The sequence below is a fragment of the Rutidosis leptorrhynchoides genome, chromosome 10, assembly GCF_046630445.1.
Source record: "Rutidosis leptorrhynchoides isolate AG116_Rl617_1_P2 chromosome 10, CSIRO_AGI_Rlap_v1, whole genome shotgun sequence".
In the NCBI taxonomy this organism is placed as follows: domain Eukaryota; kingdom Viridiplantae; phylum Streptophyta; class Magnoliopsida; order Asterales; family Asteraceae; genus Rutidosis; species Rutidosis leptorrhynchoides.
In genome coordinates this window covers 238,535,345-238,551,194 of record NC_092342.1, presented here as the reverse complement: position 1 = coordinate 238,551,194, position 15,850 = coordinate 238,535,345, and the positions used below count along the sequence as shown (strand labels likewise).

At 36.8% G+C, this 15,850-nt stretch overlaps 1 protein-coding gene across 1 annotated transcript; it reads left to right on the top strand.

The window, feature by feature from the left end:
• The first annotated feature begins 5,346 nt into the window (after positions 1-5,346).
• LOC139870892 (uncharacterized) lies at positions 5,347-6,509 on the top strand. Its single transcript, XM_071858658.1, has 2 exons — positions 5,347-5,425; positions 5,719-6,509. The coding sequence occupies exons 1-2, from the start codon at positions 5,347-5,349 to the stop codon at positions 6,507-6,509; spliced, it is 870 nt and encodes a 289-aa protein (XP_071714759.1).
• Positions 6,510-15,850: the final 9,341 nt, after the last annotated feature.

Genomic DNA, 15,850 nt, shown 5'->3' with positions numbered 1-15,850 from the left:
TTGTTAATATACTTAGTGAGATACTTACTCATCATAATCTCATGTCAACCATATATATATATGTCTATATATACCACAAAATGTAATTTTTACAAATTTGTAACGTTCGTGAATCGCCGGTCAACTTGGGTGATCAATTGTCTATATGAAACTTATTTCATTTAATCAAGTCTTAACAAGTTTGATTGCTTAACATGTTGGAAACATTTAGTCATGTAAATATCAATCTCAATTAATATATATAAACATGGAAAAGTTCGGGTCACTACATTTTGATTCTGAATCATGGGGGTATCCGTAGGTTTGCAATCAATCATACCTGTTTCTGCAAGAAAATCAAGAATGTATTTCTTTTGACAGATAAATATTCCCTGTTGGGATCTTAATACTTCAATCCCCAAGAAATATTTGAGGTTGCCTAAATCTTTCATTTCAAATTCTTTGAACAAGTTTGACTTTAAGTTAGAAATCTCCTTTTTATCATTTCCTGTTATTATCATATCATCAACATAAATGATTAAGCATGTAATTAAGTTTTCCTTTCGTTTAAAAAAGAGTGTTTGATCCGAGTTGCTTTGTTTAAAATCATATTTTTTCATAAATAGTGTGAATCTCCCAAACCAAGCCCGTGGGGATTGTTTTAACCCATATAAAGATTTCTTAAGTTGACAAGATTTCCCATTTTTGAAGTTTTCGGATAACCCTGGAGGAGCTTCCATATAGACTTCTTCTTTTAGTTCACCATGTAGAAAGGCATTTTTCACATCAAATTGGTGAAGTGGCAAATCTTCATTTGCAGCAACTGAGAAAAGGACCCTGATGGTATCAATCTTTGCGACTGGTGAGAAGGTCTCGGAATAATTGATCCCATATGTTTGAGTATATCCCTTGGCAACAAGTCGGGCTTTGTATCTTTCAATGGTACCATCTGGTTTGTATTTTATTGTAAACACCCATCGATTCCCTACTGGTTTTTTTCCTTGAGGGATGACACATTTTTCCCAAGTGTCACTTTTCTTGAGTGCTTCCATTTTTTCTTGCACGGCCTTCTTCCATTTCTCAGATTTCATGGCTTGGTCAACATTTGCTGGAATTTCTTCAGAGTATAAAGCAGAGTTGAATATTTGTGCTTCACTGGATAGGTTTCCTTGTGTAATATTAGCTATAGGATACCTTGATCTTTGAGCTTCTTTTTCTAGAGAATATCTCTTGGGTGGTACTCCTCTGGTGGTTCTTTGTGGTAAAACATATCTTTCTGTATTTTCAGCAGAAGTTGAACTACTTTGTTCTCCTTGTTCATCACCAGAGCAACTTTCATTTTGATCAATGGTAGGTGATTTAGGAATCAGATTTGGTGATTCGGGATCATGGTTTGGCGATTCAGGATCAGGGTTTGGTACTGGATTGGGATTTGGTGTTGATATTTGGATATTGTCAGATTTAGGTATCCAGTTTATCCAACTATGAGTGTCATTATCCTCTCTCTCTCTCCCTCACTCGTAAGTTGGGTATTATAAAAGTATTCAGTTTCTATAAAGTCGCAATTCATTGTGGTGAAGATATGGCACTTTCTAGGACTATAACATTGATACCCTTTTTGATTTATACCATAACCCACCATAACACATTTCGGCACACGGATCAAGTTTGGTGCGTTCAGCTTTTGGGATGTGAACAAATACAGAGCATCCAAATATTCGTGGTTCAATATTTAGTGAGGTTGGAATAGTGTGAAATTGAGATAAAGTATCTCTAGGGTTTTTGTGCCCAAAACCTTAGTAGGTAGTCGGTTAATCAGGTAAGTAGCGGAAGCAAGAGCTTCGGGCCAAAAACTTTTTGGAACTTTAGATTCAATTAATAAGGCTCGTGTCATTTCTAAGAGAAGTCTGTTTTTTCGTTCAGCTACTCCATTTGTTCAGGAGTATGAGCACATGATGTTTGGTTAATAATCCCATTTTGTTCACAAAAAGATTTCATGGAAGTATTGGCAAATTCACCTCCGTTATCAGATCGTAAAACTTGTATATTTTTATTAAATTGAGTTTTTCCCATTTTATAAAAGTGAGAAAATTTTTCAAAGACTTCTGATTTATGTGTTAAGAAATAAATCCATATCATTCTTGTATGGTCATCAATAAATAGGATAAAATATCGCTAATTCTTCCCCCAATGACTGGAGCTGGTCCCCACACATCAGAATGAATTAGAGTAAAAGGTACATCTTTCCTAGTATCACTAGGTTTAAAAGTGCTACGGTGGCTTTTAGCCAAAATACAAGTTTTACAATTTAAAACAACATTTGACGGAAACAAACTTGGAAATAAAGCATGTAAATATCCGGCTGATGAGTGACCTAATATTCTATGCCATAACCAAGCTTCCCTCGTAGGTGTTCCGTGAGCAAGTGTGTAACAACCTCACATTGGGCCTAGTGGTAATTGTCCTAAATGCCCTTGGGTGTTATTATATGTTATTTTAATAATTATATGTTTATAATTATTTAATTATATAGTTGAGACCAGTTTGTGACAAGGGTCACAGAACAGGTTTGTTTATTTAATTTGAACCTCATTTGGACCACTTAATGTGGTGTTTCGTATCTCAGATAACTGGTAAATACCCGTATGTATCACGGAGTAGGATTCTTCACTATGAAGAAAGCCTTGTTGAGTTAAATAACCCTGCTTCCTCTTATTTCCTATTTTGGAAATATCAAACACCGAACTATTACTCTCAAATTCTCACAAACCCTAATCCCCAATCTTGTTCTTGATCTCGTTTTTAAACTGGAAATCATTCCTTGTGATTTCGGTAACATCATAAGGTATTTAACAAGCGATTTCATGTTCTAATTCGAATTAAAATTAGTGATTTTCTTAGTTTTTATGTCAAAGTGGGTTTTGATTCAAAAAGTGATTTGAATGTGTTGTTTATGTCAAATTTACGTTAGAAAATGTTTGTATATGAGTTATATATTTTTCCTAAGTGATTTGTAGTATCAAAATAGTGTAAAAACGAGATTTGGGGTTAAAAATGATGAAAACAGCGACCTGGTACTGATGAACAGCTCCCGTACGGTTGCGGGATGCATCCGTATAGTTACGGGGTGTATCTGGATCATTTCTGATGCAACCGGGCGATTGCAGGTGCAACCGGGCGGTTGCAGGTGCTCCCGCGCGGTTGTAGTCTGGCAGCTTTTTGGAAAACTTGGTTTGGCCGTAACTTTCAAATCGTAACTCCGTTTTTGATGAATAAACTACCGTTGGAAACGTAATGAGATTTAATTTCTAATGGTGAAGTTTTGAAACACTGAATCAAAGTTTGTTTTAGGTCAAAATGATGGGATATCGTGTATGCCTCGTTCTGCACGCGTGTGATAGTTGCAATTGGATGGGGCACCATGTAAACTTGTCATATATGGATATATTATGCTATATGATATTGTTTAGAGTATGAATTGATGATATTATTGATTAGATATGTGCTAACTTGAGATATGATATTCTCAGGTAATAAGGGAACAGAGAAGGCTCAGTAATATAAGACTTCTGAGTTCTTGCTGTTTATCAGGTTAGTGGGACTATCTTAACTATTATATGTATGTAGTAGCAGGTTATGCTACTGTTGTCCTGCCATGTTATACTTGATGAGTTAGCATATGATGTTTATGCTTATGTGATGATTATGTGCACTTGGGTATTATCGGCTATGATGTCTAGTCGGTAATCAGCTTTGGGTATAGAGCTGAGCATAAGGTCAACCTTGCTGTCAGGGTGGATTCAAGAGTTACTATTCGTGTAGTATAGTTTGAATGACGCATCCCCTGCGTCCGGATTACTATGCGAGGGAGACAGTAACAGGAACTTTCGGTAAACTCTAGCTCGATCAACTAGTAGTTAATGGCCCGTACAAGCCACCGAGCCTAGTGTTACCATTCTGGTTTACCTTGTTGATGCTATGTCATTGTGCTTAGCTTGATGCTAGATACGTATGACTGTTAGGATTATTCCATTCACTTAGCTTTATGCTAAACCCCCCCCCCCCCCCACACAGTTCCTCCCTTGCAGGTTAAGCTTTGCATGCTATAGTTTTGGGAGTGGTTGCTTTTAGATATGTTTAATAGGCTACACTCTGATGTTTATATCTTGATACCTATATGTGTGTAAAAGTTTTTGGTTAACGTAACACCTGGATAACTGTAATAACTATGGTTTAGTTAATTACTACGTATGGTTTGTAAATATCAATATATTATGTTTCCGCTGTGATTTAAAAAAAAATGTGTACGGTGTTACAAGTTGGTATAGAGCGTAGGTTTTGAAACGTGTACACATGGATGTCATGTTCCCAAATCTTGCTTATGTTCTGTCAAACATATCCGTGGGGTAGAGTTAAGTGAATGTGGAAGTTGTATGTTAGTCTTAGGTACTAACAAGTTATCCACTAAGCTTTGGTGAGATGATGTGCAGTACAGGTTAATGATGATTGACGGACAACATAATGTTCATACTCCCCCGACCCCTGGTATCTTTAGATCTCTGACATAGGGTGAAATTTCAGATGAAGATCAAGGAGATTACATCCAGAGGTTAGAAAGTGAGCTACAGGAAGCTCGAGAAAAGATTACAGAACTAGAAAATACTCTTCCTACACGTGACTTAAGAACAAATGTGGAACCGTCACCTCCTGGTTTCCCATTCCCCCAACGTAGGCCTACATCCACTGGAAATTCATCTCAGCAACAGTAACAGTACCAGTTTCCGTTACCTCCTCAATTCCAAACACCACAGCCTAACCAGATACCCCCCCCAAACTGCAAACCAATATCCTAACCAGTTTATGTACACTTACCCATTACAAATGATACCACAACCAGTTGCTGAAACCCAAAAGAAATGTACATTCAAACAATTCATGGATTGTAAACCCCCAGAGTATTCCGGAAGTAAAAACCCGACAGACACCTTAGATTGGCTGCGTGAAGTAGATCGAGCATTGGATGGTTGTCAATGTGAACCTGAATTACGTGTTAATTATGCAAGCCGACTTCTGAAAAAGAAAGCAATGGGCTGGTGGGATTCGTTGACCACCCAGGTGTCCAAAGAACAGTTGAGTCAAGTCAAGTGGGAACAATTTTCAGCAAAGGTGTGCGAGCAATACTGTACTCCGTACGAAATCTCCAAAATGAAGCGTGAGTTTATGAATTTAAAAATGACTGAGCAGATGTCAATTGATGAAGTGATCGAAAAGTAAACAAACAAACTCCGCTTTGTACAACAATGGCTTCCTGGCGAACAATCCAAAATTGATCAGTTTGTTGAAATGATTCTGCCTGAATACTGATCAATGGTGAGATTAGCAACAACCTTGCCTCAAGCGTTTGCTATGGCAAGAATGGTAGAAGGAGACGTCAAAGCCACCAAGAGTAAATAGAGAGAGCAAATGTCGCAACCAAAACAAGCGACAAGCCAGACGAGCCAAATGAGTAGTAAATCTAGAAGATCTCATGGTGACCAACAAATATGTAGGGTTACTCAAAGCAGTGGTAGTAACTTGAGTCAGAAAATGTGGTGCAATGTGTGTAGGTCAACACACGCTGGTCCCTGTACAGAGTCGAAAAAAAGTGTATAAGGTGTGGAGGGATGGGTTATGATGTTCAAGTTTGTTTATTCCGAGAAAATGTTTGTTGGAATTGCAAAAAACCGGGTCATTGATCAGCTAATTGTCCTTCTACAAGGCGAGCGAGTGCTGAGGTAGGGGCCAGAGCAAGAACAATGTCAGTCGGAGGATCATCTGCTTCTTCAACGGGACAGAAGCGAAAGAATCCTCCACCACCTGAATCAAGAGCATTTAAAATGTCGGTTGATACTGCTACTAAAACCGACGATGCGATTACTGGTATGTTTCTGATAAATTCTTCGCCGGCTCGTGCGTTATTTGATTGTGGAGCAAATTGCTCTTTTGTGTTTGTTACACTATGTGATAAGTTGAAATTGCCTATCAACGTATTATCTGAACCTTTAAGAATAGAAGTGGGTGATGGTAGAACGGTTCCAGTCACAACCTCTGTGTCTAGAGTAACCATTGAAATAGATGAGAATGAATTCCCTATGACTTGTCTTATTATACATATACTGAGCTTTGATGTCGTATTAGGTATAGATTGGTTAGGCCTCCATAAGGTAAGTATAAAATGTGATAAGAAAATAATTCATTTTCCTTTGGCTGATGGGACACGTGCTGTGGCCCGAGGTGAACGGGGCGAGTTTGATAGTCCATTAATTTTGATGACGAAAGCTAAGAAATCGTTAGCCAAGGGGTGTGATTCGTTTCTAGCATATGTGATCAATGCAAAGAAAGAGAAGAAATACGTGTCTGATATCCCGATAGTGTCCGAATTCCCAGAAGTCTTCCCAGATGAATTGCCGGGTTTACCGCCAGTTAGGGAAGTAGAATATAAAATCGAGTTGTTGCCAGGATCCACACCCGTTGCTAAAGCTCCGTATTGATTAGCACCGTCCGAGATTCGTGATATGATGTCGCAAATTCAGGAGTTGCTAGATTGTGGGTTTATTCGGCCAAGTTCTTCGCCATGGGGTGCTGCAGTGTTGTTCGTGAAGAAGAAAGACGGAACTGTCCGTATGTGCATTGATTACCGAGAATTAAATAAAAGGACGGTGAAGAACAAGTACCCGTTGCCGAGAATTGATGATCTGTTTGATCAGCTACAAGGGGCATCGTACTTCTCTAAAATTGATCTACGATCAGGTTATCACCAGGTTCGTATAGCCGATGAAGATATTCCAAAGACAGCTTTTCGTACAAGATACGGTCATTACGAGTTTTTAGTTATGCCGTTCGGGTTGACAAATGCACCAGCAATATTCATGGATTTAATGAATCGGTGTGCAGACAGTTTCTCGACAAATTCGTGATAGTATTTTGTCGATGATATTTTGATTTATTCAAAGACAGAATCAGAACATGCTATACATCTGAGACAAGTGTTAGAACTATTGAAACGAGAAAGGTTGTACGCCAAATTTTCTAAATGTAAGTTCTGGTTAAGAGAAGTGAAATTTTTGGGTCACGTTATCTGCCAAGAGGGTATCAAAGTCGATCCATCTAAAATAGAAGCGGTAATGAATTGGAATTCACCGAAGACTCCGAAAGAGATTAAGAGTTTTCTGGGTTTATGTAGTGACCCGAACTTTTCCATGTTTATATATATTAATTGAGATTGATATTTACATGATTAAATGTTTCCAACATGTTAAGCAATCAAACTTGTTAAGACTTGATTAATTGAAATAGGTTTCATATAGACAATTGACCACCCAAGTTGACCGGTGACTCACGAACGTTAAAACTTGTAAAAACTATATGATGACATATATATGGTTATATATATAGTTAACATGATATTATGATATGTAAACATATCATTAAGTATATTAACAATGAACTACATATGTAAAAACAAGACTACTAACTTAATGATTTTGAAACGAGACATATATGTAACGATTATCGTTGTAACGACATTTAATGTATATATATATCATATTAAGAGATATTCGTACATCATAATATCATGATAATATAATAATTTAAAATCTATTTTTATATTATAAACATTGGGTTAACAACATTTAACAAGATCGTTAACCTAAAGGTTTCAAAACAACATTTACATGTAACGACTAACGATGACTTAACGACTCAGTTAAAATGTATATACATGTAGTGTTTTAATATGTATTCATACACTTTTGAAAGACTTCAAGACACTTATCAAAATACTTCTACTTAACAAAAATGCTTACAATTACATCCTCGTTCAATTTCATCAACAATTCTACTCGTATGCACCCGTATTCGTACTCGTACAATACACAGCATTTAGATGTATGTACTATTGGTATATACACTCCAATGATAAGATCTTAGCAGCCCATGTGAGTCACCTAACACATGTGGGAACCATCATTTGGCAACTAGCATGAAATATCTCATAAAATTACAAAAATATGAGTAATTATTCATGACTTATTTACATGAAAACAAAATTACATATCCTTTATATCTAATCCATACACCAACGACCAAAAACACCTACAAACACTTTCATTCTTCAATTTTATTCATCTAATTGATCTCTCTCAAGTTCTATCTTCAAGTTCTAAGTGTTCTTCATAAATTCCAAAAGTTCTAGTTTCATAAAATCAAGAATACTTTCAAGTTTGCTAGCTCACTTCCAATCTTGTAAGGTGATCATCCAACCTCAAGAAATCTTTGTTTCTTACAGTAGGTTATCATTCTAATACAAGGTAATAATCATATTCAAACTTTGGTTCAATTTCTATAACTATAACAATCTTATTTCAAGTGATGATCTTACTTGAACTTGTTTTCGTGTCATGATTCTGCTTCAAGAACTTCGAGCCATCCAAGGATCCATTGAAGCTAGATCCATTTTTCTATTTTCCAGTAGGTTTATCCAAGGAAATTAAGGTAGTAATGATGTTCATAACATCATTCGATTCATACATATAAAGCTATCTTATTCGAAGGTTTAAACTTGTAATCACTAGAACATAGTTTAGTTAATTCTAAACTTGTTCGCAAACAAAAGTTAATCCTTCTAACTTGACTTTTAAAATCAACTAAACACATGTTCTATATCTATATGATATGCTAACTTAATGATTTAAAACCTGGAAACACGAAAAACACCGTAAAACCGGATTTACGCCGTCGTAGTAACACCGCGGGCTGTTTTGGGTTAGTTAATTAAAAACTATGATAAACTTTGATTTAAAAGTTGTTATTCTGAGAAAATGATTTTTATTATGAACATGAAACTATATCCAAAAATTATAGTTAAACTCAAAGTGGAAGTATGTTTTCTAAAATGGTCATCTAGACGTCGTTCTTTCGACTGAAATGACTACCTTTACAAAAATGACTTGTAACTTATTTTTCCGACTATAAACCTATACTTTTTCTGTTTAGATTCATAAAATAGAGTTCAATATGAAACCATAGCAATTTGATTCACTCAAAACGGATTTAAAATGAAGAAGTTATGGGTAAAACAAGATTGGATAATTTTTCTCATTTTAGCTACGTGAAAATTGGTAACAAATCTATTCCAACCATAACTTAATCAACTTGTATTGTATATTATGTAATCTTGAGATACCATAGACACGTATACAATGTTTCGACCTATCATGTCGACACATCTATATATATTTCGGAACAACCATAGACACTCTATATGTGAATGTTGGAGTTAGCTATACAGGGTTGAGGTTGATTCCAAAATATGTATAGTTTGAGTTGTGATCAATACTGAGATACGTATACACTGGGTCGTGGATTGATTCAAGATAATATTTATCGATTTATTTCTGTACATCTAACTGTGGACAACTAGTTATAGGTTACTAACGAGGACAGCTGACTTAATAAACTTAAAACATCAAAATATATTAAAAGTGTTGTAAATATATTTTGAACATACTTTGATATATATGTATATATTGTTATAGGTTCGTGAATCAACCAGTGGCCAAGTCTTACTTTCCGACGAAGTAAAAATCTGTGAAAGTGAGTTATAGTCCCACTTTTAAAATCTAATATTTTTGGGATGAGAATACATGCAGGTTTTATAAATGATTTACAAAATAGACACAAGTACGTGAAACTACATTCTATGGTTGAATTATCGAAATCGAATATGACCCTTTTTATTAAGTCTGGTAATCTAAGAATTAGGGAACAGACACCCTAATTGACGCGAATCCTAAAGATAGATCTATTGGGCCCAACAAGCCCCATCCAAAGTACCGGATGCTTTAGTACTTCGAAATTTATATCATATCCGAAGGGTGTCCCGGAATGATGGGGATATTCTTATATATGCATCTTGTTAATGTCGGTTACCAGGTGTTTACCATATGAATGATTTTTATCTCTATGTATGGGATGTGTATTGAAATATGAAATCTTGTGGTCTATTATTATGATTTGATATATATAGGTTGAACCTATAACTCACCAACATTTTTGTTGACGTTTTAAGCATGTTTATTCTCAGGTGATTATTAAGAGCTTCCGCTGTCGCATAGTTGAATAAGGACGAGATTTGGAGTCCATGCTTGTATGATATTGTGTAAAAACTGCATTCAAGAAACTTATTTTGTTGTAACATATTTGTATTGTAAACCATTATGTAATGGTCGTGTGTAAACAGGATATTTTAGATTATCATTATTTGATAATCTACGTAAAGCTTTTTAAAACCTTTATCTATGAAATAAAGGTTATGGTTTGTTTTAAAAATGAATGCAGTCTTTGAAAAACGTCTCATATAGAGGTCAAAACCTCGCAACGAAATCAATTAATATGGAACGTTTTTAATCAATAAGAACGGGACATTTCAGTTGGTATCAGAGCGTTGGTCTTAGAGAACCAGAAAATTTGCATTAGTGTGTCTTATCGAGTTTGTTAGGATGCATTAGTGAGTCTGGACTTCGACCGTGTTTTCTTTAAAAATGATTGCTTAACAAATTATGTTGGAAACTATATATTTTTAACATGTGAATATTATGTGATATATTAATCTCTTAACGCGTTTGATATTATGTGATAGATGTCTACCTCTAGAACAAGTCCCATTGACTCACCTAATAATAATGAAGAGTCAAATGTAAATTGGAATGATTCGTGGACTGATTCACAAGTTCCCGAAGAGGAACCGGAAGAAGAGTCGGAACCGGAAGAAGAATCGGAACCGGAAGAAGAATCGGAACCGGAAGAAGAAATAGAACCGGTGGGGGAAATAATAAAACGGTTAAGTAAAAAAGAATCCTCAACCAACCGACCAAGGTTAATTATGGTCAATGGTGTTTCCGCCAAGGAAGCAAAATATTGGGAGGATTACCAATTCTCCGATGAATCGGATTCTGACGAGAATTCCGATGATGTTATAGAAATTACCCCAACTGAATTTAAAAAGGCAAAAGAAAATAATAAGGGAAAGGGCATAAAAATAGAGAAATCTAATTCCAACCCCGATGAACTTTATATGTATCGTCAACCCCCGAAGTCCTTAAGTTGTAACAATGACCCGGGAACCTCTAAACCACCAGGTTTTTCTAAACAAATGTGGAAAATAACAGCTAGTATTAGGGGAACATCATATATCCCTAGAAACTTGGCAAAACGAACCAAAACTGAAGAAGAAGAAACAAGCGAGTCGTAATAAGATAGTTGTATTCGTGTGGTGTAATATATGTAATATAGTGTGCTTATGCTTTATGATATATGTAAAAATTGCTTGTATTAATAAGTATTTTTTTTTTTTTTATGAATCTAACTCTTGTCTATTTTACAGTATAAAAACACAAAATGGATAGACAACCCAATATTTTAAGAGACCTACCCGGAGACATGATTGATGAAATCTTGTCTAGAGTCGGCCAGAATTCCTCGGCACAACTATTTAAGGCGAGATCAGTTTGTAAGACATTCGAAGAACGTTCCAAGAATGTCTTGGTTTATAAGAGACTTTCGTTTGAAAGATGGGGGATATCACATTGGGAAACCCATAAGTTACGATGTGTTTACTTTGACGCATATATTGCGGGGAACCCAAATGCTATTTTACGCAACGGGTTAAGAAATTATTTTGACTCAATATATCCGAATATTGGACTTCGTGATTTAGAAAAAGCGGCTAGCATGCAACATAAAGAAGCATGTTATGCTTACGGATTAGTAATGTTCGCTTCTCACCAAAGTGAGAACAAGAACATCGGGCTACAACTATTAAACAAAACGTTTCCACAAGTGACGGAGTCTGTAATTGGGGTAAGAAATGAGGTTTTTAGATTGTTACGGGACTGTTGGACATTACGTAACCCTCGTCCCTTTGACGACGTTACAACACGCTGTCTTATCAACGGCCATAACGGTTATGTTCCACAAGACCAAGGATGGGAAGTAATCCTAGTAAAACCAGAATGCATGACTTGTTTCTGGACGTATGAATTACGTGTCTTTATTGCCTTTGCTAAACGACTTGTGTACTAGCTAGAATTATCTTCACAACCATCTTGTATCAAATTTATTGTGTGCTATATTTCATGCTATATGTAAAATAAGCGGTATTGTAAGTTTGTAAAATATTGTGTAAAAGTTTGAACGCGAAATATTATTATAATCAGTTTTTCATATAGAATTGTAGTAGTTGAATTGTATATTAGCTACTAAGTATGAACTTAACGGGTAGGTACTACCCGAATTTAAACTTATAAAACGCTAATATGAAGAAAAAGCTTTTATAAATGAGTTCATATTATGCTACGAAATACTATTAACTACTCTTAATATTCTGTATGATTAACTTATTCCATTTGACTATTTTGAAGAAAATGGCACCGACTACTCGACACACCGTGAATATGAATGAAGGGGAATTCTGTACTTTTCTAGCTTCAAACATAGCCGCAGTACAGGCTGCGCTACATACCAACAATAACCTTGGATCTAGCAGTACAGGAAATCGTGTAGGATGCACCTACAAAGAATTCACTGCCTGCAAACCTTTGGAATTTGATGGAACCGAAGGACCGATCGGATTGAAACGGTGGACCGAGAAGGTCGAATCGGTGTTTGCCATAAGTAAGTGTACTGAAGAGGACAAAGTGAAGTACGCTACGCATACCTTCACAGGTTCTGCGTTAACATGGTGGAATACCTATCTAGAGCAAGTGGGACAAGACGATGCGTACGCACTACCGTGGTCAGCATTCAAGCACTTGATGAACGAGAAGTACCGTCCCAGAACCGAGGTCAATAAGCTCAAGACAGAACTTAGAGGGTTACGAACCCAAGGATTTGATATTACCACGTACGAAAGACGATTCACAGAATTGTGCCTATTGTGTCCGGGAGCATTCGAAGATGAGGAAGAGAAGATCGACGCATTTGTGAAAGGATTACCGGAAAGAATCCAAGAAGATATAAGTTCACACGAGCCCGCCTCTATACAACAGGCATGTAGAATGGCTTACAAACTAGTGAACCAGATTGAAGAAAGAATTAAAGAACAGACTGCTGAAGAGGCCAATGTGAAGCAAGTCAAAAGAAAGTGGGAGGAAAACGGTGATAAGAATCACCAATACAACAACAACAGCAATTATAACAATAATCGCAACAACTATCCTAACAATCGCAACATCAATCGCAACTACAACAAACGGACCAACAACAACAACAACAACAACAACAACAACAACAGCAACCACAACAATCATCTTAACAACAATAATAACCGCAACAACAACAACAACAATCAGAAGCAGCTATGCCAAAGGTGTGAAAAGTATCACTCGGGGTTCTGCACCAAATTTTGCAACAAGTGTAAAAGAAATGGTCATAGCGCGGCGAAGTGTGATGTCTACGGACCAGGGGTTAACAGAACGAAAGGAACAAATGGTGTCGGAACGAGTAATGGCGGAGCAAGTAGTGTCAGAGCAAGTTATGCCAATGTAGTTTGTTATAAATGTGGAAAACCGGGCCACATTATTAGAAATTGCCCGAACCAGGAGAACACGAATGGACAAGGCCGCGGAAGAGTTTTCAATATTAATGCGGCAGAGGCACAGGAAGACCCGGAGCTTGTTACGGGTACGTTTCTTATTGACAATAAATCTGCTTACGTTTTATTTGATTCGGGTGCGGATAGAAGCTATATGAGTAGAGATTTTTGTGCTAAATTAAGTTGTCCATTGACGCCTTTGGATAGTAAATTTTTACTCGAATTAGCAAATGGTAAATTAATTTCAGCAGATAATATATGTCGGAATCGAGAAATTAAACTGGTTAGCGAAACATTTAAGATTGATTTGATACCAGTAGAGTTAGGGAGTTTTGATGTGATAATCGGTATGGACTGGTTGAAAGAAGTGAAAGCAGAGATCGTTTGTTACAAAAATGCAATTCGCATTATACGAGAAAAAGGAAAACCCTTAATGGTGTACGGAGAAAAGGGCAACACGAAGCTACATCTTATTAGTAATTTGAAGGCACAAAAACTAATAAGAAAAGGTTGCTATGATGTTCTAGCACACGTCGAGAAAGTACAAACTGAAGAAAAGAGCATCAATGATGTTCCCGTCGCAAAAGAATTTCCCGATGTATTTTCGAAAGAATTACCGGGATTACCCCCACATCGATCCGTTGAATTTCAAATAGATCTTGTACCAGGAGCTGCACCAATAGCTCGTGCTCCTTACAGACTCGCACCCAGCGAGATGAAAGAACTGCAAAGCTAATTACAAGAACTTTTAGAGCATGGTTTCATTCGACCAAGCACATCACCGTGGGGAGCTCCTGTTTTGTTTGTCAAGAAGAAAGATGGTACATTCAGGTTGTGTATCGACTACCGAGAGTTGAACAAACTTACCATCAAGAACCGCTACCCACTACCGAGAATCGACGACTTATTTGATCAACTACAAGGCTCGTCTGTTTATTCAAAGATTGACTTACGTTCCGGGTATCATCAAATGCGGGTGAAAGAAGATGATATTCCAAAGACTGCTTTCAGAACACGTTACGGTCATTACGAGTTTATGGTCATGCCGTTTGGTTTAACTAATGCACCAGCTGTGTTCATGGACCTTATGAACCGAGTGTGTGGACCATACCTTGACAAGTTTGTCATTGTTTTCATTGATGACATACTTATTTACTCAAAGAATGACCAAGAACATGGTGAACATTTGAGAAAGGTGTTAGAAGTATTGAGGAAGGAAGAATTGTACGCTAAGTTTTCAAAGTGTGCATTTTGGTTGAAAGAAGTTCAATTCCTCGGTCACATAGTGAACAAAGAAGGTATTAAGGTGGATCCGGCAAAGATAGAAACTGTTGAAAAGTGGGAAACCCCGAAAACTCCGAAACACATACGCCAGTTTTTAGGACTAGCTGGTTACTACAGAAGGTTCATCCAAGACTTTTCCAGAATAGCAAAACCCTTGACTGCATTAACGCATAAAGGGAAGAAATTTGAATGGAAGGATGAACAAGAGAAAGCGTTTCAGTTATTGAAGAACAAGCTAACTACGGCACCTATATTGTCATTGCCTGAAGGGAATGATGATTTTGTGATTTATTGTGACGTATCAAAGCAAGGTCTCGGTTGTGTATTAATGCAACGAACGAAGGTGATTGCTTATGCCTCTAGACAATTGAAGATTCACGAGCAAAATTATACGACGCATGATTTGGAATTAGGCGCGGTTGTTTTTGCATTAAAGACTTGGAGGCACTACTTATATGGGGTCAAAAGTATTGTATATACCGACCACAAAAGTCTTCAACACATATTTAATCAGAAACAACTGAATATGAGGCAGCGTAGGTGGATTGAATTGTTGAATGATTACGACTTTGAGATTCGTTACCACCCGCGGAAGGCAAATGTGGTAGCCGATGCCTTGAGCAGGAAGGACAGAGAACCCATTCGAGTAAAATCTATGAATATAATGATTCATAATAACATTACTACTCAAATAAAGGAGGCGCAACAAGGAGTTTTAAAAGAGGGAAATTTAAAGGATGAAATACCCAAAGGATCGGAGAAGCATCTTAATATTCGGGAAGACGGAACCCGGTATAGGGCTGAAAGGATTTGGGTACCAAAATTTGGAGATATGAGAGAAATGGTACTTAGAGAAGCTCATAAAACCAGATACTCAATACATCCTGGAACGGGGAAGATGTACAAGGATCTCAAGAAACATTTTTGGTGGCCGGGTATGAAAGCCGATGTTGC